Raw genomic sequence first — 26,324 nt, forward strand, 5'->3', positions numbered from 1 at the left:
GGCTGATTTTATGTCCCAATATATGGTCTATCCTTGAGAATGTTCCATGTACACTAGAAAAGAACGTACAGTCTGATGTTTTAGGATGAAGTGCTCTATATATGTCAATTATGTCCATTTCATCTAATGTGTCATTTAGAGCTGCTATTTCGATATTTATTTTCTGTTTGGATGATCTATCCATAGCTGTCAATGATGTATTTAAGTCCCCTGGTATAATTGTGTTTTGGTCAATTTCTCCCTTTAATTCTGCTAGTAAATGCTTGGTATATTTTAGTGCTCCCTGACTGGGGGCGTAAATAGTGATGACTGTTATGTCTTCTTGTTGTATAGTCCCCTTTGAAATGTCCATCTTTGTCTCTTTTTATCTTTTTCACCCTGAAGTTTGTTTCATCTGATATCATTATGGCTACACCTGATTTTCTCTGGGTACCATTTGCTTGGAGTGCCAATTTCCATGCTTTCACTTTTAGTCTATGCTTGTCCTTGTAGCTGAGATGTGTCTCTTGGAGACAGCATATGGTTGGGTTTAGTTTTTTGATCCAATCTGCTACTCTGTGCCTTTTTATTGGTGAGTTCAGTCCATTTACATTTAAGGTGATTATTGATATTTGAGGATTTCCTGTCATTCTATCTTTAGTTTTTTCGTAAGGCTGTGCCTCCATTGTTTCTTTGCCTTTTTGTTGTTGTCTGTTATTTCTGTGTGGTGGTATTCTATGATGTTTCCCTTTGTTTCTTCTTTTATTACAGTATATATTTCAGTTCTGGATTTTTTTTGAGTGGTTACCCTTAAGTTTACGTAAAAGAAAGTTTGATATTTAGAGTATTCTATTTCTTCAGCATGCTTACTTTCTCCATTCCCATATTCCAGTTCAGGCCTTTACTCTCCCCCTTTTTATGTTTTGGTTGCCACAAATTGTCCCAGTTGATGGTGGTTGAATAGCCTCCTTTAGTATTTCTTGTAGTGCAGGTCGTGTATTAGAAAATTTCCTCAGCTTCTGTATGTCTGGAAAGGTCTTTATTCCTCCTTCATATCTAAAGGATATCTTTGCTGGATATATTATTCTTGGCTCATAATTTCTCTCTTTCAATAGTTTGAATATTTGGTTCCACTCCCTCCTGGCTTGTAGAGTTTCTGCTGAAAAACCTGATGATAATCTAGTGGGCTTTCCTTTGCAGGTTACCATCTTCTTTTCCCTGGCTTCCTTGAGGATTCTTTCTTTGTCATTGATATTAGACAGCTTCAATACAATGTGCCTTGGAGAAGGCCTGTTGGGATTGAGGTAATTACGTGTTCTATTTGCTTCTTGGATTCGAGGATCCAGTTCTGCCCACAATTTTGGGAAGTTCTCATCAACAATTTGTTTGAATATATTCTCTGTTCCCTTTTCTCTTTCTTCTCCTTCTGGTATGCCCATTATTCTTATATTGCTCTTTCTGATGGAGTCAGAAAGTTCTTGTAGAGTTCTCTCATTTCTTTTAAGTCTCAAGTCTCTTTCTTCTTCCATCTGTGTAATTTTCAGGTTTCTATCTTCGATGTCACTGATTCTTTCCTCCATCTGGTCAACATTACTACCTAAGCTGGTTATTTCATTCTTAATTTCTTCTATTGAGTTCTTAATCTCCAGAAATTCTATTTGGTTCTTTTTAAAATTTCAATCTCTTTCGTAAAATGCTCATGTTGTTCTTTGATTGTGTTTCTGAGTTCATTAAACTGCCTTTCTGTGTTTTCATGCATCTTGTTGATTTTTTTCAGAACTGCAATCTTGAATTCTCTGTCATTTAAGTCACATATTTCCATATCTTTAAGTTCCTTTTCTGGAGACTTTTCACTTTCTTTCTGAGCTGTCTTGTTGCCTTGGTTATTCATGGCAATTACTGATTTATTATTTCTCTTCCTAGATATCTACAGGAGTGGCTTCTGCAACAGGTTGATAGGAAGAGGTCTTTCTTTTGTTTTCCAGTACTTGTTGGTAGAATGTTTTATTTTCTCTCCAACTGCAGCCTTTTTTTTCTCTCTCACACGGTCGTGCTGTGTTTTCTCTGCACTATTCCAGCTTCTCACACAATGGGGAGATTCCCTGGGAGATGGGCTTCTCCTCTGTTAATAGCTTGGGTCACAGGGCACAGTGTCCCGGTGGGTATGCGGAGAGCTTTTGAAGTTCCAAAGCTCTTCCTGCACCAGATTCAGAGCCTGTATGTTTCAGCAGTTCTGTTTACTACTGCAGGGATCCACCCAGATAGGTGGGGCCAGGAGCGGGGTGAGTTGTGAGAGGTGGCCCAGAGCAATGGCGGCGACCACCACCACAGCTGGTCCTGCTTCCACAGCTCCCTCCCCTTTGCCAGAACCAGTTGGGCTGCGAATTTGTGTCTGCGGTCCACCGTTCTCAGAACAGCAAATATTCTGTTCTTTTGATCTGACACCGCTACTGTTCTGCTTCTAGCTCCGGGCAGGTGAGGGTGGGGCGAGCTCTGGGAGGGTAGGGAGGGGCTGGCTAGTCTCAGTGCCTAAGGCTTCCGTTCTCTGCTTGGCAGTGAGGGCTTAAACCACCATTTTCAGCCTTCTTCCCTCAGTCTTTGCTCCGAGGTCTCTGCCATGAGCATTCTGTTCAGCTGTGTTACATGCTGCCCCCTCAGCCCTGTGGGCCATAAGTGGGGACCTAGCAGTCCGAGTTCTTCCCTCTCCCACATCTGCGGTAGTTCGGGATGCAGCGAGCTCGGAGCACTGAGCTAGGTCTGCGTCCTGCGCCTGCGCGGCTCCGGCTCCGCACTTCTCCCTTCCCTCCTCCCCAGCTCGGGTGATTCGCCCACCTTTAGGTGAATTCAGTGGTGGGCCTCTTCATCTTGCCTGTCTGCTGTGCAGGGAGTCCTTTGTGGAGTTATTGTTGTTCGATTAGTTGTAAATTCCAGGGGAGCTTTACAGAGGCTCACCTCACACCGCCATTTTGATGATGTCTCCACCAAGAATGATTTTAGAGTGATCAGAGCAGAGGTCAAATCTAATATCCTGTATTTGGTAGGAAGGAAAAATACCAGACCACTTCACAGCCTCATCCATGGGAGCCTAAGTTCCTTCCAGCACAGTCAGGGGAACAACTTTCCAATAGGCCCAGCCATTGGGTGAGCAAGGGTGCGGTTTGTCTTTACAGAGGAGGCTCTCCAGGTGATGGCCATGGAGGGAAGGGTTCCACTCCTATGCCTCGTGCTTGCTGAGGGCATCTTTCACTTTTTCAGGCTGGAAAGCAGCCGCCAGGGCTAGCTTGAGAAGCCTCTCTGAGGGGGCCTTTTAGTCATACAAGACAGACAGCAACAGGCAGGAAGCCTCTCACACCTTGGGAGTTGCTCAAGATCCAAAACACATAAACTTGCTCTAGAAGGAAGAGAAATGGAACTTTCCAGTTGTAGGTTTGTAAAGCCTTTGCAGTGATCCCTGCTCACAGAGATAATAAATACACTAGCCCCCCTACAGCTGCGGTGAAGGTGTCAGGAAGACAGATGCACCCAGCATCTGACAGTCAGGCCAGGCAGATGTGACTGGACATTGTTAAGACGTGATGGATGTGATAAAAATCTTGCTCCTAAAGCACAGAGCATGCAGAGTGTTTGCCAAATGCCTTTATGAAGGTGGCATTCTCCAGCCACAAAGTGAAGAACTTTGTGTATGGTGACGTCCATTTCCTGGGAGCTGCCAGAGACACGTGAAAAGTGAAACCGAGTTGTAAAGATAGTTTTTTATCATTTCTTGCATTCCCCAGGAACAGAGTGACTATGAGTCAGGATTTAAAGAAATCCCCAACGTTTTCACAGCACAGAGACTTGTACTGAGGTCTCTGAGTCTCTCTCTGTCTCACACATACCCATAAGCACACACGTAATGTCCTTTTGCACATTTGTAATTCAGAGAAAACTTTTTATCTAACGATAAAGTCATACGAAGAATGGAATGAGCAATGAGCTGGAGGTCAGAAATCCCTATCACCCACCAGTTATGTGAGCGTCTTTGTGCTTCCCGGGTGTGAAATAAGGGAGTTAGGAAGGCTCGCTAAGGTCCCTTCCACCTATGACACAGTATGGTCCCTTCACACCACAGGCTGTCCTGTGCAACACTGAGGGAGTTAGCTGCTCACACATCTGAAAGCCTCGTCAGTGTGTCCATGTGTGAAGCCCACTGAAGAGTCAACAGCCAGGCTTCTGGTCTCTTTCTGGCCCTGATCATTCTCTATGGTCCTCACTTTCTTCATCTTGTTTTTCAAGAGTATTGTAAGATTCGAGTGAATATATGGATTAGGGCTGGAGCCTGACAAGAAGCCTCTTGCAGGGAAGTCTATCAGTGTCCAAAAGGGACCCCTCCGTGTCCTTCTTCACGCTGTCTGGAAATCCCCCCTAGCCCCCTCAACCTCTCCGGCAGCTGGAGCTGGGTTGGGAGGGAGACATAGGAGTGAAGGCAAGGGGAGGGTAGTGTTCTCAGCAACTCCTGGTGACCTGGTCCCCAAAGAATGCACCCTTCCTGGAAACAACGCCATATGCAGAGTATATGAGGTATCCAGGCTAACCCACAATCTGGGCAACAGCAGGTAGTTTGACACAGTGTGGTTTTCATTATTTCTATTGCAAGAATTTTTGAAACACTATAAGGTGATGGAGATGGGAGATAGAAGAGAGCCTGACCAATCCTTAGATTTTAATCAGATTTTTCTTTTATTCCTTCAAGACCCACTGACACGCCTGTATGAAAAGAGGGGACGCCTCTAGAGAGAAGGAGACACTGCAAGCCTGAAGGGAGGCCAAGATGGGCTGAATTCCTTCTCTGCCTCCACAGACACTGTGACCTCTGGGCAAACAATTTGATCTGTACCAGGAAGCCTCCAGCCGTCCCTTTTCCTCCCTGCCCAGCCCGGCCAACGTCTGCTTTCCCTTCCAGCTGGTTCCATTATCACTTCTCCAGGAAGCCTTTCCTGACTCCCCAGAATGGGCTCAGTGACTCCCTCCCTGTCTGATTCTCTCATTGTATCCAATTGGGGAGCAATAGTCACAATTGTAATTAAGTTTGTGCAATTGTTAATATCTGTGTCTCTGGAATTTACACCCTGTTAGAGCACAGAGCCCATATCTGTCTTGCTCACAGCTCCATCCTTATACCTGAGAAGAGCCCCTGGCATATTGGGCTCAGTGAGTGTCTGCTGGCTAGGACTGACCAAAACTGCTCTGAGTCTTAGCTGCCTCACTGGTCAAACACTTACCATGTTGTGAGGATTACGAGGGATAATGTAAATCATTAAACAGTAAGAATTTATCAAAAGGTAGTTGCTATTCTTATTATTGCATGTCATTCCATATGGCCAATAGATTCATCTTACTAAATCTCGTGGCCATCAGCTCATTTCCCTGAGAAATGTCTGGTTTCCACAGACTAAAGCCCAATCTGCTTGGCATGGACCCCAAATCTCCCAGAACAATTTCCTTCAGCATCCCTGCACAAACTCTTTTCTTTCCCCCAAATGGATAAGTCTCTCCCACACCTCTGCTCATCCCACTGCCCTCACATAGAGCACTGTTCCCATTCTTTTTCTGACTGAATTTTCTCTATTACCCAAAGCCATACCCTATGGAAGCAAACTCCAACGCATGGAAGTATTTGGGTGGTAACAACAACATCAGATTTACTTTGTTTTTTTATTCCGAAGCTTGGATCTAGTTGTGTTTGGGAATTCTAAGCATGTCCCGTTAAATGCAAGAGTCAGGAAGCTTTTGTTGTCCGAAAACTCTTTATAGCGCTTAGTAATTATGTCTTGGATGAACGATAGGAGAGAGCTCTCATATTTTCACGTGAGTATCAGCAAAAACCAGGGAAATATGTCCTGTGAATACATCCCTCTGAGTCCACTGGCAGAGGTGATAGGTATGATATATCAAGACAGCAGGAGGCCAGGGTAAGTATTTACATGAGAGACAAGGCTGAGAAGTTTGTCATGTCGTGGATACCTACCTGCCCGCCTGCAGCCTTATGCAGTTTTCTGGCTTCTGTGGTTTTAAACCATGTTGATTAGCACGATGGGGGGAAATCGATTTCTAGGTCCCTTCCAGGACTTATGACTTGGGTCAAACCCTCTTAAAGAGGTATAGTTCCTTAATACCGACTGCTTTCACTTGGGATGCAATTTCAGAGCTATACTGAGCAGTTCTTTGGGTGGAGGAAAAACTTAATAGCCCTCCCAGAGGCCCACAGCAGGCACCAAACTGGCAGCTAGCTAAGTGACAAATGGGTAAGGACGCCAGTGGCTTTCTCTCCTTCCTTAATATACTGCTACTCAGTTTAGCATGGCTTATCTCCATGGTTTCCAAACGAGTTTAGCTGGGCAAAATTTGTTCAAGCAAAGCATATGTAGAACCCTACTCTGCAAATGTAAAGAGGCCCTGGTTAGAGTCCTGTCTGTTCCCATCTCCTAGAACTGCAGAGGGACCCCTTGAAGCCCACTGAGCATGGTTTGAAAATCCCTGGAGTCATTTTGAAAGACAGGGTCTTTGGAGCCAGTTGAAGTCAAATCCTGACTCAACACTTGACTGACCATCTCTTGATGTTCACTTTCTTTATCTGTAAATTGAATATAATAATACCTCCTCTAATAATATACACCTACTATAATAAGAGATTATAAAATATAACATAATAAGTGATAGGAAATGTGTAGAAAGTGTCTGGCCTATAGTAGGTGATCAATAAACAGCTATTTAGTATATGTCTCAAACAAGGAGGGTCCTTTTCTGGGGCTGCAGAAGATTCAAATATGAGTGAGAGTGGTTCCTACTATGGGACAGAAGGGAGGAAGTATTAGAGATGAGGAAATAAAAAGGCCAGAGGAGGAAATAGGAGAAAACGAACACATCTAATTGGAAGGTGTGGCTGAGACTGCCAGTTGACTAGCTAGTATTGTTTTACTACTTCTTCCTTTGTAATAGAATCTCTGATTTCCAGCTGCCATCATGGTTGCTTAGGATTGAAACCGTATTTCCCAGCTTCCCTTGCTGCTAGTGGCCATGTGACTAAATTCTAGGAAGTGAGATGTCAGCAGAAACGGAAACCTCTTTCAGAGATGCTGGCACTGCCCTCTGTCTCCTATTCTCCCCACCTCCTTCCTTCATCTTGATGCTGAGAATGTGCGTGGCTGGCTGACTCTTTCCGGTGTCTGCTGTTTCATTTAGCAGCCTGAAGAAGGCACAGGTTAAAAGGAATTTTTGGAGCATTAAAGAGTTCATGCACCTATAAAGGGTGAGTAACTTCATTTTTCTTCAGTATGTCACAAAGGCTCAAGAAGGAATTTCAACTGTTATATCCTGCAGCAGCTTTGTTCCAAGGAGGCTGGGTGGCTGTGTGATTTTGGACATCCCACAGCCCTAAGGGGTGGCTGATATATCAAGACAGCAGGAGGCCAAGGTAAGTATAAACAACTCTAATTTTCAGGGCATCAGGCCAGGTCCTCACTAATATTTCTAAGTTGTAAAAGAGACAATCCATATTCAGGATACAGTTAATGGTTTGCTTGGAGTGGAGGGCAGAAGGCTCTGTTTCTCTGATCTCATCCAAGATTCTGAGAGGCAGAGGTCTTGAGCTATTGGGGCTCTCCAGGGTGCAACCAAAGCTCCAGCAGAGAGGGCTTTTCCAGAGATGGTTCCAAGCAAGGATCTGGGCCTCCTGCTGGCAGATTACTGTGACAGCAGATCAGGGTCTAATTCCAGGAGAACAGGTCTGGGGTAGAGCTGAAAATGAAGGACGGGAAGGTGGTTGAAGCTAGGATGGAAGGACATCCCAGGGCTCCACTGGAAGGAGGCAGCAAGGGACTGATGGAGGGGAACATGTGGAGACTCCTCTGATGGGTCCTGGATTCCCCTCATCCAGGACACCAGATGGACTGGGAGGAGCAGACAATTCTCAGAGTGATACACAAGTTCTCTCCATCCAAATCGTGTCTTCCTTCTACCGCTTGAAATCTTACACTTAAGAAATAGGGCCTGAGATTTCACCAACTTGAATGGGGGAGAGAATAAATACCTCCTTCTTAAAAAATGGCAACATTCTTAGAATTATGAGTCAATTCAATTAGCATGGTGTCTTATTAGTCACCACCCTGAGCAAATGGGAATTGGGTTGAGAAGAGGTTGAGAGAAAGAGAAATGTAAAAGGCAGAGGGACACCAGGATGAGGGTTTTGACAACCAGGGACAACATGAGGACATGAGGTACTGTGGGCGCAGGGGACAGAGAGATAACAAATGTTTATTGAACACCTACTATATGTCAGTTGTTAATGCTAACTCTGGGGATAAACCTAGGAAATAAATACTGCCCCCTCATTTAGTTTAAGATGTTGGTTTGTTTCAGATCTTGTTCCCTTCCCTTGTTCTTAGAAATCAGATGGAACAATGTCTCTCCCTTTTGGAAAATGGGCTCTGCTCACTCAAATCTTCTGCTTGGCTGGTGGTTCTGCATGACAATGTCAGGGAGTGGTCTGCAGGGTGCCTACATTTGGCAAGAGCCCCCTGGCTGACAGCATCTGTGCCCTGCCCCTCAGAACTGCCTCCCTGTTGAGGGCCCCTGCTCTCCTCTCCATTCTCAGCCTGCCGAGGCTTATCTGGGATGGGTGAGTCTCTTTGAGGATAGTGTGCGGATAGCCTTGGATCATACAAAACAGCTCATCGCTATGGCTTGTCAGGGCTATTGGAAGAGAGATCCAAGGCTCAGGACAGAACTGTGTCTTGTCAAAGAAGACGCAGCCCTCTGGGAGGTTCTGGAGGGGTCAGGTGAAACCTCCCTTCTTCCTTGGTCTGAGCCTCCTTTCTTCAGCAGTTCTCAGCTGCGGAGTTGATAGGCTGTGACCTATTGAGGGGTGTGTTCATGTGATCTGTAACTCTAACATTTATTGAGCTCTTACTATGTCCTAAGCCTTGTACTAAATACACATATGAATGTATTTAATTCTCCCAACAAACCTATAAAGTAGGTGCTGTAATTATTATTCCAACTTTACAGGTGAGGAAACCGAGAAGTTCAGACTTGCAAAAGGTCACACAGAAAGTGGCAGATCCAGGATTCCAGCCCAGGTCGTCCAGCTCTGCAGTCCACGTGATTATTCACTATGCTCTACAGCCTCTACTCATTAACAAAATACTAAAGCTTGAAAATGATTTTTTTTAAAAAAACAGAAGTCAGAATGGACACCAAGCTATCCTTAGAAGGACAGCACTTTTATGCATTGCATCCCAACAAACTGTGTGAAATGGGTGAGACAGAAGTGGCATTCCAGCCAGCACTGTGGGAGTTTTGCTTAACTCTGGTTCTGCCCAGGTGTTTGTATCCTGCAAGTGTCACCCACTACGCAAGAGAAAATTCTACCAACATACCGTTCTTCATTTTCCTGGCACAGAGCTGGGCCAAACCTCCCAGGCTCCGGTGGAGTTCAGGGAGCAGAAGTGATATGCATCACCTCCGGCCTCTAGGGAAGCCAGCTGCTTTCCCTTCCTACCCACTAAATGCCTGGGGGTAGCAGAGTCACAGAATGGACACAGCCGGCTCCTTGACCTGGCAGTGCACCCACCGACTAGAAACACCCACCTTGGACTCTTGAGTGAAAACTAAATGTCTATTGTATTTGAGCCACTGTACATTTTGGAAGAGTCTACTTACTCCTATAGCCTAGCCTGCTCTAATACACCATTTTCTTTGCTTATCCTCACAGGCTGACATCAGCTGTCTTCAGGAACAACCCCATCCATGAGGGGGCTTGTGGAAACTTCTCATTTCCTAGTGTTCCCATGTTCAAACAGCCACAGTTCCCTCCTTCCCCTATATGCCGTGGTCCCAGGGCGCGGGCAGAGGAGGTTAAATCACAGGGGAGCCAGTGCATGCGTTACGTTACCACATCTGTTTCCTTCAAGAGAGGTCCCGTTTCTCTTGGGGCTGGAGCCTGGGGGCCTCAGCCCAGGTGCCGAAGGGCCTCCAGAGGACATGGGGCTGGTGCGGGGACCACCAGCGGTGCTGGCCGGGCCTCCGCCAAGGTGGCCGTCTCCAGAGTTCTGCCTCTTGCAATACAGCGAGGAGGTGGGAGGCAAGGAGCCCCTGTGGCTAAAGGCGGAGGCGGAGGGGTCCACGCTGTAGCGATTCATGCCCACAGGGTTCACCAGACACTCCTCAGGGGTGACTGTTTTTGCTAAGCAAGAAGGCAGGGCAGAGAAGCAGAGATCAGAGAGGCAGAGAAGCAGAGATCAGAGAGCCGTTCAATGGGCTGCCTGGTGCTCAGTCTTGGCAAACCTTCCCCGGCGCCATGAGGGCCACTCTCTGTGGGGATGCGAGCTGAGGAGGAACGGACCCCGGGGCATCATCCCAAGTAGCTCAACCTCTCAGCCAATGGAGACACCTGCCTCACCAACCAAGCATATTATAATAGACATTGGGACGTGCCCTCTGTATTTAGAGGGAAAAGTGAGTATGTTGGTTATTGATGACTTGGAAATAAAATACACACACAGGTCTTTCTCCCTCCATGGCTCTGCCCCTCCCAGTCTCTGCCAGCTTGGCTGTATCTCCCTGCCTCCTCTTCTCTTGCCCACCATCATTGCCTCCCTCACCTGGCCTGGGATTCTTGGGAGAGTTCAAGCAGGTGTCACAATATCCCAGAGTTAGGAGAACTAACTTGGCCTGGGTGGTGACATAGATGCGATTCTGCTTCCTCCCCATGCTCTTAGTCCCAAAACGCATGAGGGCTCTAACCTTCCACCCAAGCTAACAAACTGGAGATACAAATGCTAATCTGGATGGCCCGTGGTCCTCCCCAAACCCTGCAGGTGAGATGAAGAGCCAACCTAAAGTGCAGGGGGGCCTCGAGGACCTGAAGAGTCGGCCAACTTCATCAACAGCTTGCCCCATCCCCCCAAGTCAATCAGGAGTTTCTATGCTTTTAAAGGTCGATCTTACAGGCTGTTGAAGATATACAAATGGCCAATAAGTACATGAAAACATTTCCACATCACTAGTCATCGGGAAATGCAAATCAAAACCACAATGAGGTACTTTTCACATTCACTAGAATAGTTATAATCAAAAAGTCAGATAATAAGTGTTGGTGATGCTATAGAGAAATTGGAATCCTCAGACACTGCTGGTGGGAATGTAAATGGTGCATCCTCTTTGGAACACAGTCTGGCTCTTCCTCAAATGATTAAAAATAGAGTTACCATATGACCCAGCAATTCCACTCCTAGGTATATACAAGAAAAATGGAAACATGTCCACACAAAATTTTGTACATGAATGTTTACAGAAGCACTATTCATCATAGCCAAAAAGTGGAAACCATCCAAATGGCTATCAACTGATGAATGGATAAACAAAATGGGGTATACCCATACAATGGGATATTATTCAGGCATAGAAGGAAATGAAAGACTGATACTGCTACAGCATGAATGAGCCTTGGAAACACTATGCTAAATGACAGACACCAGTCACAAAAGACCATATATTAAGTGATTCCATTTTTAGGAAATGTCCAGGATATGCAAATCTGTAGAGACAAAAAATGGATTAATGGGGGATTAAGGGGTAGAAGTTACCAGCTAAAAGGTAGGTGGGTTTTGAGGTGCTGCAAACGTTCCACAATTGTGGTGATAGTTGTACATACCTGTGAACATATTAAAAACCATTGAATTGTACACTTTAAATGGGTGAGTTGTATGATATATGAATTGTATCTCAATAAAGCTGTTTTTAAAAGTTGTTGCAGAAACCCAGTGTTAGGTGTGAACATATTCTCAAGAGTGTTGTACAGTCAAGTCTGAAAACCAGTGCTTTGGCCACTAGGACACAAGTAAGCTGAGCAGCCTAAGGCTGTGCAAGCTCTGTGTCTCTTGCTTTGTGGCCAGTGGAGTGCTGCAAGATGTCTTCAGGAATGGCTTCTATTGCATCTCTTCTCTCTGGGTCAGAAGACATCAGTAGGAAGATTCTAAAAAGGACCAGGCTACGGATCTAGATACTAGATCCTGAATGGAGTGAGGAAGAGGAAAACTAATATTTACTGAGCATCTATAGGGGCCAGCACCACTCTAAGCCAGTAAGCAGTAAGGCTGTCATTACATTCCCTTTATTGGAAAGTTGCCCTAGTCTGGGACACTAATCCTTTTTGTGTCCCCAGTGGCGGGTACTTGGTATATAGAAAGAAGCTACTCAGAGTCTGGCATACAGACAGCACTCAATAAATATTTATTGAGTAGACATTTGGGCCAATTTAGCACTGAGGCAGCTGTTATGCAGAAGAGGCATTAAAATTCAGATTATAAAGGACTGAATATAAATTCTTCATGTAGATGTGTGATAAAAAAAGGCAAAAAAGATTTAACTACAGCATTTATTCTGTTTATTAAATATTTTAAGTCCAAATTAAATGTCTCTGTAATTCTGATAGCCTAAGGTAGAAAATGCAGAGAACTCACCAATCTGCACTATAGTTGGAAACTACAGATACAGATGGAAGATTGTTCTCCTATGACGACACGTGGAAATGGGGAACAAGGGAACATGGACGTTATTGGTTTAAAAACTGCTGACGACCATGGATGAGATCAAAGGTAGTAAAAGCCAGCTTCTGGGCTATGATCCAAATGAATTCATCAGAAAATAAAACTGACTCGAGAGAGCACCAAGCTCTCTACCCAGAAAAAGATGCGCCAGTGATTCGGGAGTCATGGAGACATCACCAAGCCCCAGGAGCGGCTTTGCACAGCCTGGAGCTCTCAGGAAGCTTGGGCATGAACAGAACAGTCAGGGGCACACACCAGGGTGCTGTTCAGAATTGATGAGCTGCATCTGCTCAAACCCTATTAAAGCAACCTTTCCTCACCTTTATAAATAGGGATGTTGACGCTTACATCATACACGAGTGTAAAAATGACCAATACAGTGAAGGCCTCCATTATTAACCACAGGACTGAAAAGGACCTTCCCAGAACACGCAGCCCAACATGTCCCCAAATGTTACACATGTCCCTCTGATGGGACAGGGGGTGATTTTAAGTAGTGCTTTGGCATATTAGTTTCCCAAGGCTGCAAAAATTACCAAAAAGTTGGTGACTTAAAACAACAGAAATGTGTTCTTTCACAGTTCTGGAGGCTACAAGTCTGAAATCAAGGTGTCAGCAGGGCCACGTTCTCACTGAAGGCTCTAGGGGACGATCCTTCCTTGTCTCTTCCTAGCTTCTGAAGGTTACCGACAATCCTTGGTATTCCTTCGCCATAGACACATCCTGCCCCTCTCTGCCTCCACTATCACGCAGTATTCTTTCTTTGTGTCTATGATTGTATCTAAATTTCCCTCTTCTTATAAGACTGCAGTCATTGGATTAGGGCCCATAATCTAGTATGACCTCATCTTAACTTGATTACATCTGCAGAGACCCTATTACCAAAAAAGGTCTCATTCACGGGTACTGAAGGTTAGGACTTGAACATATATCTTTTTGGAAGACACAAAAACGGGTGAACATTATTTTTTATAGTCATATATTTTAGTGTATATCAAGAAAATGTAATTAGCCCATCAAACTATGATTTCACTAATATAATATCATTGCTTAAGATGATTTAAGGCTAACGTTAAAAGAAATTAATTCATTTAAAAGAATATCTTGAGTAAACACGTCTATAGGTGTTACTGTGACATAGCAAAAATTGTGAAGTTGGTATATTAACACTGAAATGCTTTAAGCTAGTCTTGACCCCTTTTTTTCAGGCAGGGTTGTATCTAGAGAGGAAAATTAGTTAATTAACTGACCCTCTTATTTAAAATCTTTCCCAAAGAGATGATATATAATGAAAAGAATCATAACAGTTAACATTTATTGAGCACTGACTATATTATAAGTACCATAAGTATTATAAGTGTTATAAGTACTTCTGATATACAAAATTATGTAATCTTCACAAATAGTACCTGAGATAAAGGCTATTATAATCCTTATTTTACAAATAACTGGATGGAATATCTGAGAAATTATGCAGCAATTCCCAGATATGACAGAAGGAAAAGCAGCAGGACCAGGATACAAAGCCAGATATCTGGCCCCCCAAAATACCTCTTAATACGCAATGTCCAGTTGGTATGTGTTGGGTGTGTAATAAGTTCCACGACTCTACAAATGACATATAAGACATAGCCTGATATTGTCTTTAATGATTTACAATCTAGTTTGAAAGAAAATGAGGAACAAATATAGGGGAAAAAATCACTGTGTGTGTGTGTGTGTGTGTGTGTGTGTGTGTGTGTGTGTGTGAGAGAGAGTGTGTGTGCACCTCAAAAGAAAAATAGAACTAGTTAGATTCCTTAATACATAGACTAGAAGAAAATCCAAGGAAGGAATAGAACAGTATCCTTCAAGCTAGGTTGTGTCAAACCAAGATGCATAACATTTTTCAATGACCGGAACCTTAGTCCTAAATATATTCTTTCCTAAAAAGTCATCTGTGTGAAATTCAGCCTGTTATTGAAGCCTCATGTTGATTCTTTTTTCCTGCCGTGCCCCCTTAAAATTCAGACATGAAATAAAAATTCCCAAACACCAAATAAAAGAGCAGTTTGGATTACTGGTGTCTGCATTAACAAAGTGAATGACACTAATAACTGGGTAATAAATCCTACAAAAGTCAGGATGTTTCTAAAACATTGAAGGGGGATCGAATTGTAATAGCTGATTAAAACAATTCTTTAAAATGTTGTTTACTTTGTGATCTTTGGCATTAAAATTTGAAGAAGTTCCTAGAATTTAATGATACAGATAAAGCATTTCCCCTTCCTATGTACTTCTTTATATAAATAAAAAGCATTTTAAGGTTTTGTTCATTAAAAATTAGGAATGAAATTACATTTTAACAATTTTATAAAAATATGAAATAAAAGCTTCCCCAAAGAGATTTTACAATCTCCCTCACAAGTTAGGTCATTGTGGTACAAATCTCATTACCTGAAAGTTCTTCCTTATATCTAACCCAATTCCTCTTACTTCAGTTAAAAAGATGACTGCTAGATACCGTTTATATTATTCAAAACCATTAAGTCATCCAACATACAGGTAGTTGAATTACAGGTATGCAGAACTTAAGGTAATTACAGGTAATCCAGTAACTTAAGAATTTAATAAAGTGGGACACATGGATTGTTTTTACCTAAAGTCACTATTTAAAGTTGGAAAAAAGAAGAACTAAATCTGTGCTTGGAAAGAGAACTCCACTTTTCAAGCGGTTTTTGTGGCTGACTGGTGAGTGAACACCAGATGGGGCCAGCAGACCTGGTATCGTCCAGACACAATGCCCAGCAGGGATCCAGCCCCCGTGCACAGACTCCTGCAAACCACAGGGCTGAAGGGCTGACAAGGTCCTTTTCCCCCAGATTCTTAGAAAATCCCTTCTCATCTGAAATGAGAGGTCTTGTCACCTCTCACTAAACAATAGGATCCCCCCGCCTCTATGTAAGGCCATTTAATCACTGTAGAGACCCCCAGCTCAGCCGAGCGGGATAAACAAGAGGTGTTTCCTCTAGAAAAAGGAATCATCAGCTTTTGTATAATCAAACGAGCGCGCTTAAATAGAAAGGCAAATGCACGAAGGGCACATTCAGAGAAGCCTGCCAGCTTTTCAGGGTTTGTAGCTTGAGAACTCTCAGGGAGCCTGATGTTCCTTTTTCACAATTGATTATCTGTGGACTATGGTTTTCCGCAGCCACTGTGTATAAAGCCTGACCATTAGTGAGGCCACAGACCACTCGAGACGAGTTAAAACCCACTCCAGCCTGAAGGGTTACCCGCTTGCTTTATAATCTGAACCGTGTCTAAGCCTCACGTTTGGGGAACAAACTCCAGAATCCGGAGTGTTGTGGACGCCCCCTCCTCCCTCACCCCTGCAGAGGCCTCCACAGAGGCTTCCAGAATGCCTGGTGAAACCCATTCCTGCTATAGTTCTGGAGGGTCAGGCGTGAGCACCTGGAATGTAGAGAGCCTCCAAAGAAAAGCAGGAAGAGGCAGACAGACGGGAAGAAGGAAGATAAGAGCTAGAGAGAGAGAAAGAGAGAGAGAGAGACCCAAAGCATTGAGAGCGGCACAGAGAGGAAAAAGGAGCCCACGTGTAGAAAACCGCAGACACTCTTGACCAGGTTTCAGTTCAGGCAGGCATTGACCCCTTGTCATTTAGGACATAAGACCTAACTGCTCACAGTTCAGTGAACTTGGACTATTTATTTTATTAAAAAAACTAAACTGGCACTTGGATTCTCTAACCAAATGCCCTGAAAAGCAACAATACCACCATCTGCAAAATTGTTCTCTAAATAATACCTATTCATGCAATAATAACTCCAAAATTCCAGAGCTTTAGACACTATTCTTTCCCAGTACTAAACAGTTCTCTCTCTCTCTCTGTCTCTCTCTCTCTCTCTCTCTCTCTCTCTCTCTCTCTCTCTCTCTCTCTCTCTCACACACACACACACACACACACACACACACACACACACTCGTCCTCCGTTCCCCACTTTTCCTCACCACCTCACCCACATCAGTCATAATCTCCAAATTGCACAGAGTGAACGCTTTTTACAATCATCACTGCCACCTTCCCCAGGCTAGGAGCCTGTGCCTTTCTCAGGATCAGTCGCCAGCAGGTCTACCTAGACCAACAGACCACACAACCCTGCCCAGGCTGGCAAGAAAGTCAAACCACGGGATCAGTGTCCAGAGGGCTCCATGTGTGAACTGCTTGACAAGGTTCCTTAAAGAGACAACCATACCACAAACCCCTAGCCTGGAAACCCAGATTAGAAAAGAAAGTAATACAGTGGGCTCGATAACACCACAATTGAATAGATGTGGAATAACTATTACCCAGTGCTTCCCCAGGTGGGTGCCACCACCCGAGGGACATAGCCAGTAGGCTCCGGATGCAGAGAAAAAGACCTGCAAGGAGAGAAGCAGAAAGAGAAAGGGGCAGGAGGGATAAGACCCAGGAAACAATAGCAGGTCCCAGCAGAGCTGTACCTCCCCAACAGGGCATTTTTTTCCTACCTTGGGTGGCTGTGTCTCTGCCGCTAGGCAGCCTCACACACGCTCCTCTCTGGCACTGCCGGGTGCCCAACACCTGCTCAGTGCTGTGGGAGCAGAGAGGACCTCTGAGGGACTTCATGGTGTCAGAAACCTCTCTGCCCTAGAGCCGCCTTTCACTGAGGCTCTTGAGGAGGTTTGCAGATTTCCTTTTCTCAGGCAGTCCCGCCCCTTGTTCTTGCTCAGATAAGCTCATGTTTTCCCTGAGGGCCCTCTGTGGCCTCTTGTCCCAGCCTTCCTGGTTCAAAGGGCACCGGGCCACACTACCTAGGAAGCTTAGCATTTCATTCCCTTCAATTAAATTTTCCATTAACTTGGTCTCTGGCCAGTATAGATTTTCTCTTTAAGCTTTTCTCTAAGTTCAGATCACTCAGCCCTCAGAATTGACCTTATGACTCCCCTCTGGTCCATTTAAGTACATTTATATTTTTTCTCCCCTAATAAGATGCACAGAAATCAACTATAATTTTAATGCCTGACACCTGAACTTCTTCAGTCTTCCCCAATGTTTCTGGTTTGCCTAAGACATTGTTCTAGGAAATCTAGGGTTGATTTCCTCCTGTGGAAATTTTGCCCAAAGGCAATTTCGCCCAAAGTCAGTGGGTCGGAATAATGAATGCCCTTTCAGTCTCAAGAGGAGAACAGGTTTTTTTTAAAACCATCCTCTCTACTTGCCGCTTTGCCAAGCCTCTGCATCTAGGCTCATGAGAAGTCCCAAGAGGTGGGGGAGGGTGAAGATGAGGGAGGGTAAACCGTTCCATAGTCATGTTCTGTTTCCCCAAGAGCCCCCACCCTTTCGGGTCTTTCATAGAACTGTGACTGTGGGGAAATTACAAGTGGTCCTTCATCAGGAAAATTTTGGAGTCCCTGGAATAGAGAACTCCTTGTAAGTTTCAATTCTACACGGGCATTCTGACTTTTAGGAAGGCTGGCGTCCTTTCCAGTGAGATCATGTTCTTGAAGCAAGCTGCCATGTTGTGAGGTGCTCTGGGGGGAGACCTATATAGCAAGGAACCAAAATCTCGTGGGAAACCGAATCCTGCCAACAACCCCATGAATGAGCAAGGAAGTGGATCCTTCCCTAGTCGAGCTTTGAGGTACTGCAACCTTGTGGGAGATCCAGGGCCAGAGGACCCAGTTAAGCTGCATCTGAACTCCTGACTCACAGAAACTGTGAGATAATAAATGAAATTTTAAGCCACCAAGTTTTGCAGCAATTTGTCACACAGCAATAGATAAATAATATAGATGGGAAAATGAGATTTGTTTCATTTCTTTTAACTCTGCCTATCCAGATTGGATGTTGTAATTATTAATTCAGCAGTAGATACGATGTATCTGCTATGGAATATCTGTCCAATCCTCTGCCAGGAAATTTATGGGCTTGTTCTCAGCAAAGGGTTTACTGCTGATGTATGAGGCCCAGAAACTGCCCACTACTGGGAGTTTCTAATGGGAGAGAATTCATGAAGTTTATTTTAGAAGCCTGCTGGGTTCCTAAACTGCTTCAGTCTCTCTTGGAATGGTATGCCATTTTAGCCCTTGTTCTGATGCATGGCCAACAGATCGTGGCATAGATAGCCTGAAGATATTACCTTAGAGTCCACCACAGGGCTCGGGGCATCAGTCCCGGGGAACAACCCAAAGGGGTGGGTAGAGTCTCCAATTATAGCTACTGTGGGCTCTGGAGGTTTGGGAATAGCTACATCTCATATACTCAGGCCTTTGTTTCCATCAGTCCTTGTGCTTTCTGAATTTTGCTGTGTAAGTCAGAGAACTTGGTCACCTTGTCCTTGGATCTCCTTAGAGGCATGGCCCATCCCCTACATCTCCTCATCCGTCCATCTTCGGACAGTCCTGCCAGAGACACAGAGGCCGTCCGCAGCTGACCCAGGAGTCCCCAGCGTCATCTGGCCAGTTAGGGAGTGACTCATGGTGGACTGATGGGTGGGAGTGTCACATAAAGGACAGTTAACGTCATGGAACAAAGGAGCAGATTTCCAGTAGATTTTTTATTTGAAGAGAGGGCATGAGACAGGGGTAAGGCTGTCTTTCAGAGAGTTTCTGAGACTATGCTGTAGGAAGAAAGGGTCCATATGGTCTCTTTTTCTACAGGTCTTTTTCTCCTCCACACTCCCCCATAGAAGGAGTTCTCCCAAACAGTTGAGAGCCTAGTGGGCATTTACTCTCATCATCCTTCTGTGCCTCAAGTCTTCAGCGTTGGCATCTTTAATCCACAAAATGATTTTATGTGTGATCTCGGACAAGAAGAACGTTATCTTAATTTCTTTTTGTTGCATTTCAATATAGACATTTTCTACTAAGATACTATCAAATTGGTCAACATGATTCAATGGCATGCTATTTATCCCACATTTAAAGTACCTTGGGAGGTTCCAATAACTTAATTGGAATATTCATTAATTCATTTAACCAATAATTATTGAATACCTATCTTGTGATTCCTCAGTAGCTGCAGGACTTGAAAGAGAACCTAAGCCTTATAATGCAAAGGGATCCAACAAATTAGGGAACATTGTAAAAATCCACTTTAAATTTCAAAAGCTAGGCTTTTCTCTAGAGGTTATATTTTCCCTTTCACACAATGTTTTAAAATACGTACAGATGTTATAATTTAATGAATGATATCATTACAAATGTAATAAATAGTTTTTCCTAAGTGAATCTTATTGGTGCACAGGCAGAACTCAGATTAGAAATCCTGTACTGGTAAACATTCTGTATTCCATGCTAGGTGCTCTGGGGCTGGGCTTCTCACGGACCTGTCTGTCTGAAAACATATGGAGACTTAGTACTTGCTGCAGAATTTGTAGACACTTAACTTTCCCATCAAAACTTTCTGCGAGGATTCTTAAGACCTGAACTTGACACTGATACTTTGTTCTCCTTCCCAAGGACTCCCTTGCCAACACTCGGCTTGAGAATGACGACTTGTTTTGTTCCCATGGCCCATGACTGTGACAGGACACATCCAGCCCTGAGATACTGCCATATCGGTCTGCCCTGGGAGACAAGCAGCTGCAAGGAGCAACAAGCCTTCCTTTGTTTCTTCTGATTCCTCTATTATTTCATATATTATTTAAAAAATCAGATCAAACTATGCCTCATGTCTGATGGAATAGACCACCTTGTTCGGGTTTTGTAGAGAAAATTCTCCTAGCTCTGCCTGCCTCGTGTATGTCATCCAGGAACGATGTGTCCGGGACTCAGGGACAAGAATGAAACACTCCATGGGGCCAGCGTAGGACACCCAGAGGGAGAACAGAGAATCAGCTTACTTGGAGTGCAGTTTCTGCCGAGATTTTGCTAAACGGAGGTTGGGGGTTCTTCTGGTCTTTGCTAGAAGGAGTGACAGACGTAAACCAAACGCCATTTGTGAACATCCATTTTGTGTAGTCAGGCTTTCTAAGCTGGGAAACAGGATGCATACGCCACCCAGCAAGTAGTTAGGGCCCTATGGACAGACCAGCTTGGGAGGAAGAGCAAAGGGCCAGGGAGAAGACCTGGCCTCCGTGTCCTCCCTCCTGCTGCCTTTCTGTGTGACTCTGAACAACTGGCCTCGGCTCTGCGGGCCTCAGTGCATCGCAGATAGGGTGAGCTCAATGAATGTTTCTATGTCATGGAACTCATGCCATGATAAACTCTATTTCCTTTCAGGAATAAACAATCTTTTGGAAAGACAGATATTGTCTGCATAGTCATTCTCTGTAGAGCTGTGATATTTAGACACATTTGTAGTTCAACAAGGAAGCAGATTTGATGTCCAAATGCTGAGTGTAGAGGTTCAACCATAATGGAAGACACTGGGAGTATCTGTTACACTAGTGGTTTTCTGGGGCCTGACTCAGAGACCACCAGCCAAGGAAGAAAACATCACAGCTCAAGAATAAATGTCCTTCCTCATCTCCCACCCCCTACCATCTGAGTATCAAAAAAGCTGTTCAACAAAAACAATTTGTTCCCATCATGTCAACCCTTCAAAAGGCAGGAAACCAATCTCTACATTACATCTTGCAAAAGAGTTCAGCTATCACATTTGTGGTTTCCAAAGAAGATTTCCCCTACTCTTGGTGAGCAGACAATTTGGTCTGTTGTGTTGCATAGAATTCAAGTCAGTAAATATTTACTGTGGACTTGTTATGTCTCAGGCTCTGCTGGGGATTGCATGGCCCTATCCCCAAGTTTATCTACATGAGATCTAGACCCCTTATATTCCGGCAATATGAAGCAGGACTAAGTGCCATTGTGAGTGTACAAACAAGGGTTTTGGGGAACAGTGACCCTGCTGCAATGCAGGTGGTGGCCAGTCCACACTGAGAAGTTTGCCTGCTATCATTCTTTCTTTTCTTTCACCCTCCTCCCCAGCCCTTCAGACCTTTTCTTTTTCACCTGGGTTTGCACACATTCTACCTTGCCCGACCACTCTGTCCCCCACACAGCCCTCCCTTCTTCTCCAGCCCATGGACAGCTCTAAGGGACATAGATCATCTTTAGTGGCAACACTTGTACTGGGGAGGCATCAGCCGATCGCAGGTAGACTTACTTTATTGAAAACCTGAAATAAATTTCCCTATGTGAGCAAGACTCTGTCAGCCCACACCTATCACTCGAAGTGTGGACCCCAACCAACCACAGTGCCCAGGTCACCTGGGCACCTGTTAGAAACACAGACTCTCAGGCCCCACTCCAGCCCTACTGAGCCAGAATCTGTTTTTTAACAAGGTGCCCAGGTGATTCCTGAGCACGTTAACGACTGAGAATCTCCAGCTAAAGCTTCTTTATAATTGAGATAGATCTCTTCTGTTTCAACATTCAAAGGTAAGGTAAAAATTTCCCCGTGATCATCACATGACTTCTGACCGAACCACAAATGTTATCAAATCCATTTCTCTGCCTCCATTCTCCTAAAGCACCCAGATAGCTGCTCTACTTCCTAAAACACAAACCACATGTGGCTGTCAGTTCACAGCACTGGAGGAAAATGACTGAAGTTCCTGGTCTCAAGTCAAGAATTCTACCTTCCAGACTGAATTCAGGCAGCTGAGTAGGTCTGAAGCCTGGTTTTTCCTGGACACAGAATGATCATTTGGCGAGAGAGCTTATGTTTCACAGGTCTGAGGAAGAGATTTGGAAGAAACCCTCTCTCTGCTCTGTGAGCATCTCTGTCATGGTGTCCTCACCTTCACCCCTGAAGGACCCCTCGCTGGGGCACGCTGACCTCCTGCTGTCCAGGGCTGTCCTCTGCCACCTCCAGCTGGGACGGTCAGCCTGGAAGGGACCAGAGAGGACATCTTGCTCCTACTCCTCTGAGTTGCTAGAGCTGCCCATAATGACCAACACTTGTCACTAATAATGGGGAGATCACTACCACTCAGTAGCCCTTTCTTCTTCTGAATGTCAACTCCACCTGCCTCCTGAGGGAGCTACCTTCTGAGAGTTCCACCTGGTTATTCAGCTGCCGAGTTCTCCACCTGGGAGAGCATTCCTTCAATTCACGCGTATCAAACTTTAATGTATCTTCTAGACACCTGGGATCCATTGTTTAAAAGTGTGGGAGGGCCCTTTCTCAGGTGATAAAGATGTTCCTGACCAGAGTTTGGTCGACAAGAACTTAGATTTAATTAAATTTACCTTCAGGACCACAAAGAACAAATCCACATGCCCTGCTGCTATCCAAGTATACTGGAGCCGACAGAAAATCATGTCTTTCCCAAATCATCCATTTTTCAGCCACAAGCTTCATAGTGTCTTTGATAGTTCCTTATGTGTCATGGCTTTGGATTTTCTTATTGTCTGATTAACTGTCTTTTGGAAGTGCTCTAAGGAATGTTGACAAACCCTCTAATGGTGTGACACCAAGCCTGGAACACTCCAACTTTGACTACACAACCTCAGGGCAGAGCAAGATATGGTTCAAATGAGCTCAAGACTGTACAATCTTGTTTGGAATGACAGGGTCCTATGGATGGATTTGCAGACTAAACTCAACAAACACCTCCATTCCTTCCTCCCTTATAAATACCCACACCTTTCTTGTCACAATGGAAAACAGGTGATAAATACATTTCTTATCTAAAGTAATAATAATTTGATGTGTTACCCTTTAAGGGAATTTCGACAAGACCACATCTTACTCTAAGGGAGAACTCCATAACAGTGTCATTTTAAGCCCCATGGCAGGCTGGTGAAAAAGATGTGTGGCAAGAGGGCCGCTCAGAGCATACCACGCCATAGCTCCTTCCTCTACCTTCCCTGGGGCTCCCGGATGCATGAAACACACAACACTCTATTGTGCAACACCGAGGGCATGAGGTACAATTTTCATGAGGTTGGTTAATTTGGAGCAATTCAGTTTTTCAAAGCAGCCATGGGCTGGGGAAGGGCTTGTGAAGACAGGTGGAGTCATTACTTACAGCCAAGCCCACAAGGAATGAAACCAGCTTTCAGGGAGAAATGCCTGCCTCAGTCAAAGGAAGAAGCGAGAAAGCTACACTGCTCCAGGGAAAAGACTGGAACTTCATTCAGCATGGTGAGCTTGGTAGGGGAGAGAATAAGATGGAAACCAAGGCAAGTATTTCCTCAGTGATCGCTTAAGAACAGCTGAAGTGGGGCTCCTGGGACAGGATGTTCAAATGAAACTATTTTAGTTTCCATTTTGGCTGAGGCTGCAAGACAGTAAACACCCCAGACAACAGTGAAGTGTGCAGATCTTGTGAAAAAGAGATGGTAGAAAGCCAGTATTATATCTGGGATGACCACCCACATCTGGCCGGCAAAAGAAAAAAAAATGTAGAGATTGAAAAACAGGTTGACTAGAAGATGAATTATGGCGAGAACTGTCCAGTATGTTCCCAAGGGCTTCGACATGGCTATGTGAATAAGCTATCTGTCCCTGGAACTTTCAAGACACAGTGGATTATTGTTTGATTCCCATGAGAAAGGTACAAGGCTGGCTGCTCTGATGGCAGAGCAGAGGAGAGGTACCTGTAGGGATTGGCCTACCTGCCCATGTTTTGTTTGGGTAAAGAATGTGTGAGTGTTTCTCAGGGACCAGATGCAGGCCATCAGAAGAGAGATCTGAAGTGAGGTCATCTTACATCCTTTCCTGTGACTATCTGGCGGCACGAGGGGACCTCAACAGAAAGAAGTTAGAGATTTACCTGCAGGTGCCTTGAGGCGGTGGAAGGAACTGTAAATGACCTGCTGGAGAAGAGTTATATTTGTCCATGTCAAGGAAAAGTGCAGGTGACAGATGATAGATTCACCAAAGGACCTGTGTAAGCGCTCACAGGACAAAGAATCAGCTTTAAACACCTGCCAGAACCAGGGAGCATGATGACAACTCACAGCAGGATTCGTTAAGTAAAAACTCTCCTGCCTCTTGCCTCTCCTCCTTCCCCCACTCTGATCATGAAGAATTCAAAATGATTATTAACTAGATATGAGAGGAGGCAAAAACACAAGGTTGGGTGAGGGATGGACAAAAGCCAACCATACCCTCCTTTACTGCTGCAGGCAACTGGCCAAAGCAGGCCTGAGCTGGGAATGGGGAATAATTACATCTTTGAGTGAAATTTAAAGTTTGATTATCACACTGACCTGGACATATTAATTACTGACTAAAGAATGTGTTGTTACCTGAAAGGAGCCAGAAAAATCACAATATCTGTCCTAAATTTCATCCATGGAGAGGGAAGAAGTGGTCCTACAGGATACATTTGAAGAAGAATGGGAGACACGGATGATGTGGCTTTATGATTACACCCGTGGGCATTGGTTGTTCAGTGTAACAACGATTCAAGAGTTTGAGAAGTGAAATCAGACAATTCTGCTACTCTCAAAGCAAGATTCACTAGAAGGTACATTAGTTTTAGAATACATTTCTGAGTCAACTAAGTTTTACAGGAGAGGCCAGATTCATACTGTCAGAACCAGAAAGAACATTATATAGGACCAACTCCAACCCCTCATTTAGAAAACGGAGGCCCAGAGAGAGGAGAAGACTTTTCCCTTCATACATATAGAGATATCAAGAAAAACATAGAAGTATATATGCTTCTCATATAGGCCAACAGCTGCTCGTATAGGCCATATTTAATTAGGTACTCTTCTTTGTAAAGGCTAAATTTCTTCCTGTTTCCCAGGTTTCAGAGAGACTAAAGTAAAATTGTACACAAGGTTCTTGACAGTATCTGAGAAAATCTGTGAAAGGAATCTGTTGATCCCGAATAGCCAAAGCAATATTGAGAAAGAAGAACAAAGTTGGAGGTATCACACTACCTGATATCAAACTATACTACAAAGCCATAGAAATCAGAACAACATGATACTGGCATAAAAGTAGACACACAGATCCCATGTGAGCCCAGAGATAAACCCATGCCTATATGGTCAATTAATCTATGACAAAGGAGGCAAGAACATACAATGGGGTAAAGACAATCGATTTAATAAACGGTGTATGGAAAACTGAACAGATACATGCAAAAAAAAATGAAACTAGACCATTTTCTTACACCATATACAGAAATAAACTCAAAATGAGTTAAAGACTTAAGTCTGAACTAAAACCATAAAACTCCTAAAATAAAAAAAACATAGGCAGTAAACTCTTTCACACTACTCTTAGCAATATTTTTTTGGATGTGTCTCCTCAGGCAAGGGAATCAAAATTAAAAATAAACAAATAGGACTACATCAAACTAGAAAGGTTTTGCATAGTAAAGGAAACCATCAAAAAAATGAAAAAACATCCTACTGAATGGGAGAAGATATTTGCCAATGATACATCTAATAAAGGGTTATTATCCAAAATACAGAAGGAACTCATACAACTTACTATGAAAAACAAACAAACAAACAATCTTATTAAAAAATGGGCAGAGGACCTGAATAGACATTTCCCTGAAGAAGACATACAGATGGCCAATAGACATATGAAAACTCAACATCACTAAACATCAGGGAAATGCAAATTAAAACCACAAGATAACACCTCACACCAGTCAGAATGACTATTATCAACAAAGCAACAAATAACAAGTGTTGGTGAGAATGTGGAGAAAAGGTAACCCTCATGCACTATTGGTGGGATTACAAAGTGGTACAGCCACTATAGAAAACAGTGTGGAGGTTCCTCAAAATATTAAAAATAGAATGACCATATGACCCAATAAT

General features: G+C 44.0%; 1 protein-coding gene across 8 annotated transcripts in view; it reads right to left on the reverse strand.

Moving 5' to 3' along the window:
* SCML4 (Scm polycomb group protein like 4) overlaps window positions 1-26,324 on the reverse strand; it is a 122,111-nt gene that overhangs the window by 28,192 nt on the left and 67,595 nt on the right. For 4 of the 8 annotated variants that reach the window (XM_033102761.1, XM_033102762.1, XM_033102759.1 and 1 more), the window contains one exon: window positions 9,911-10,201. The exons of 1 other annotated variant lie outside the window; for it this stretch is intronic. In XM_033102761.1, the coding sequence (XP_032958652.1) occupies window positions 9,911-10,201 (291 nt within the window). Of the gene's footprint in view, window positions 1-9,905; window positions 10,202-17,090; window positions 17,263-26,324 lie in introns of those variants that run through there. 3 more of the 8 variants (XR_004422678.1, XR_004422677.1, XM_033102764.1) reach the window with 2 other exon arrangements.

Source organism: Rhinolophus ferrumequinum, chromosome 3, assembly GCF_004115265.2.
Source record: "Rhinolophus ferrumequinum isolate MPI-CBG mRhiFer1 chromosome 3, mRhiFer1_v1.p, whole genome shotgun sequence".
NCBI classification, from domain to species: domain Eukaryota; kingdom Metazoa; phylum Chordata; class Mammalia; order Chiroptera; family Rhinolophidae; genus Rhinolophus; species Rhinolophus ferrumequinum.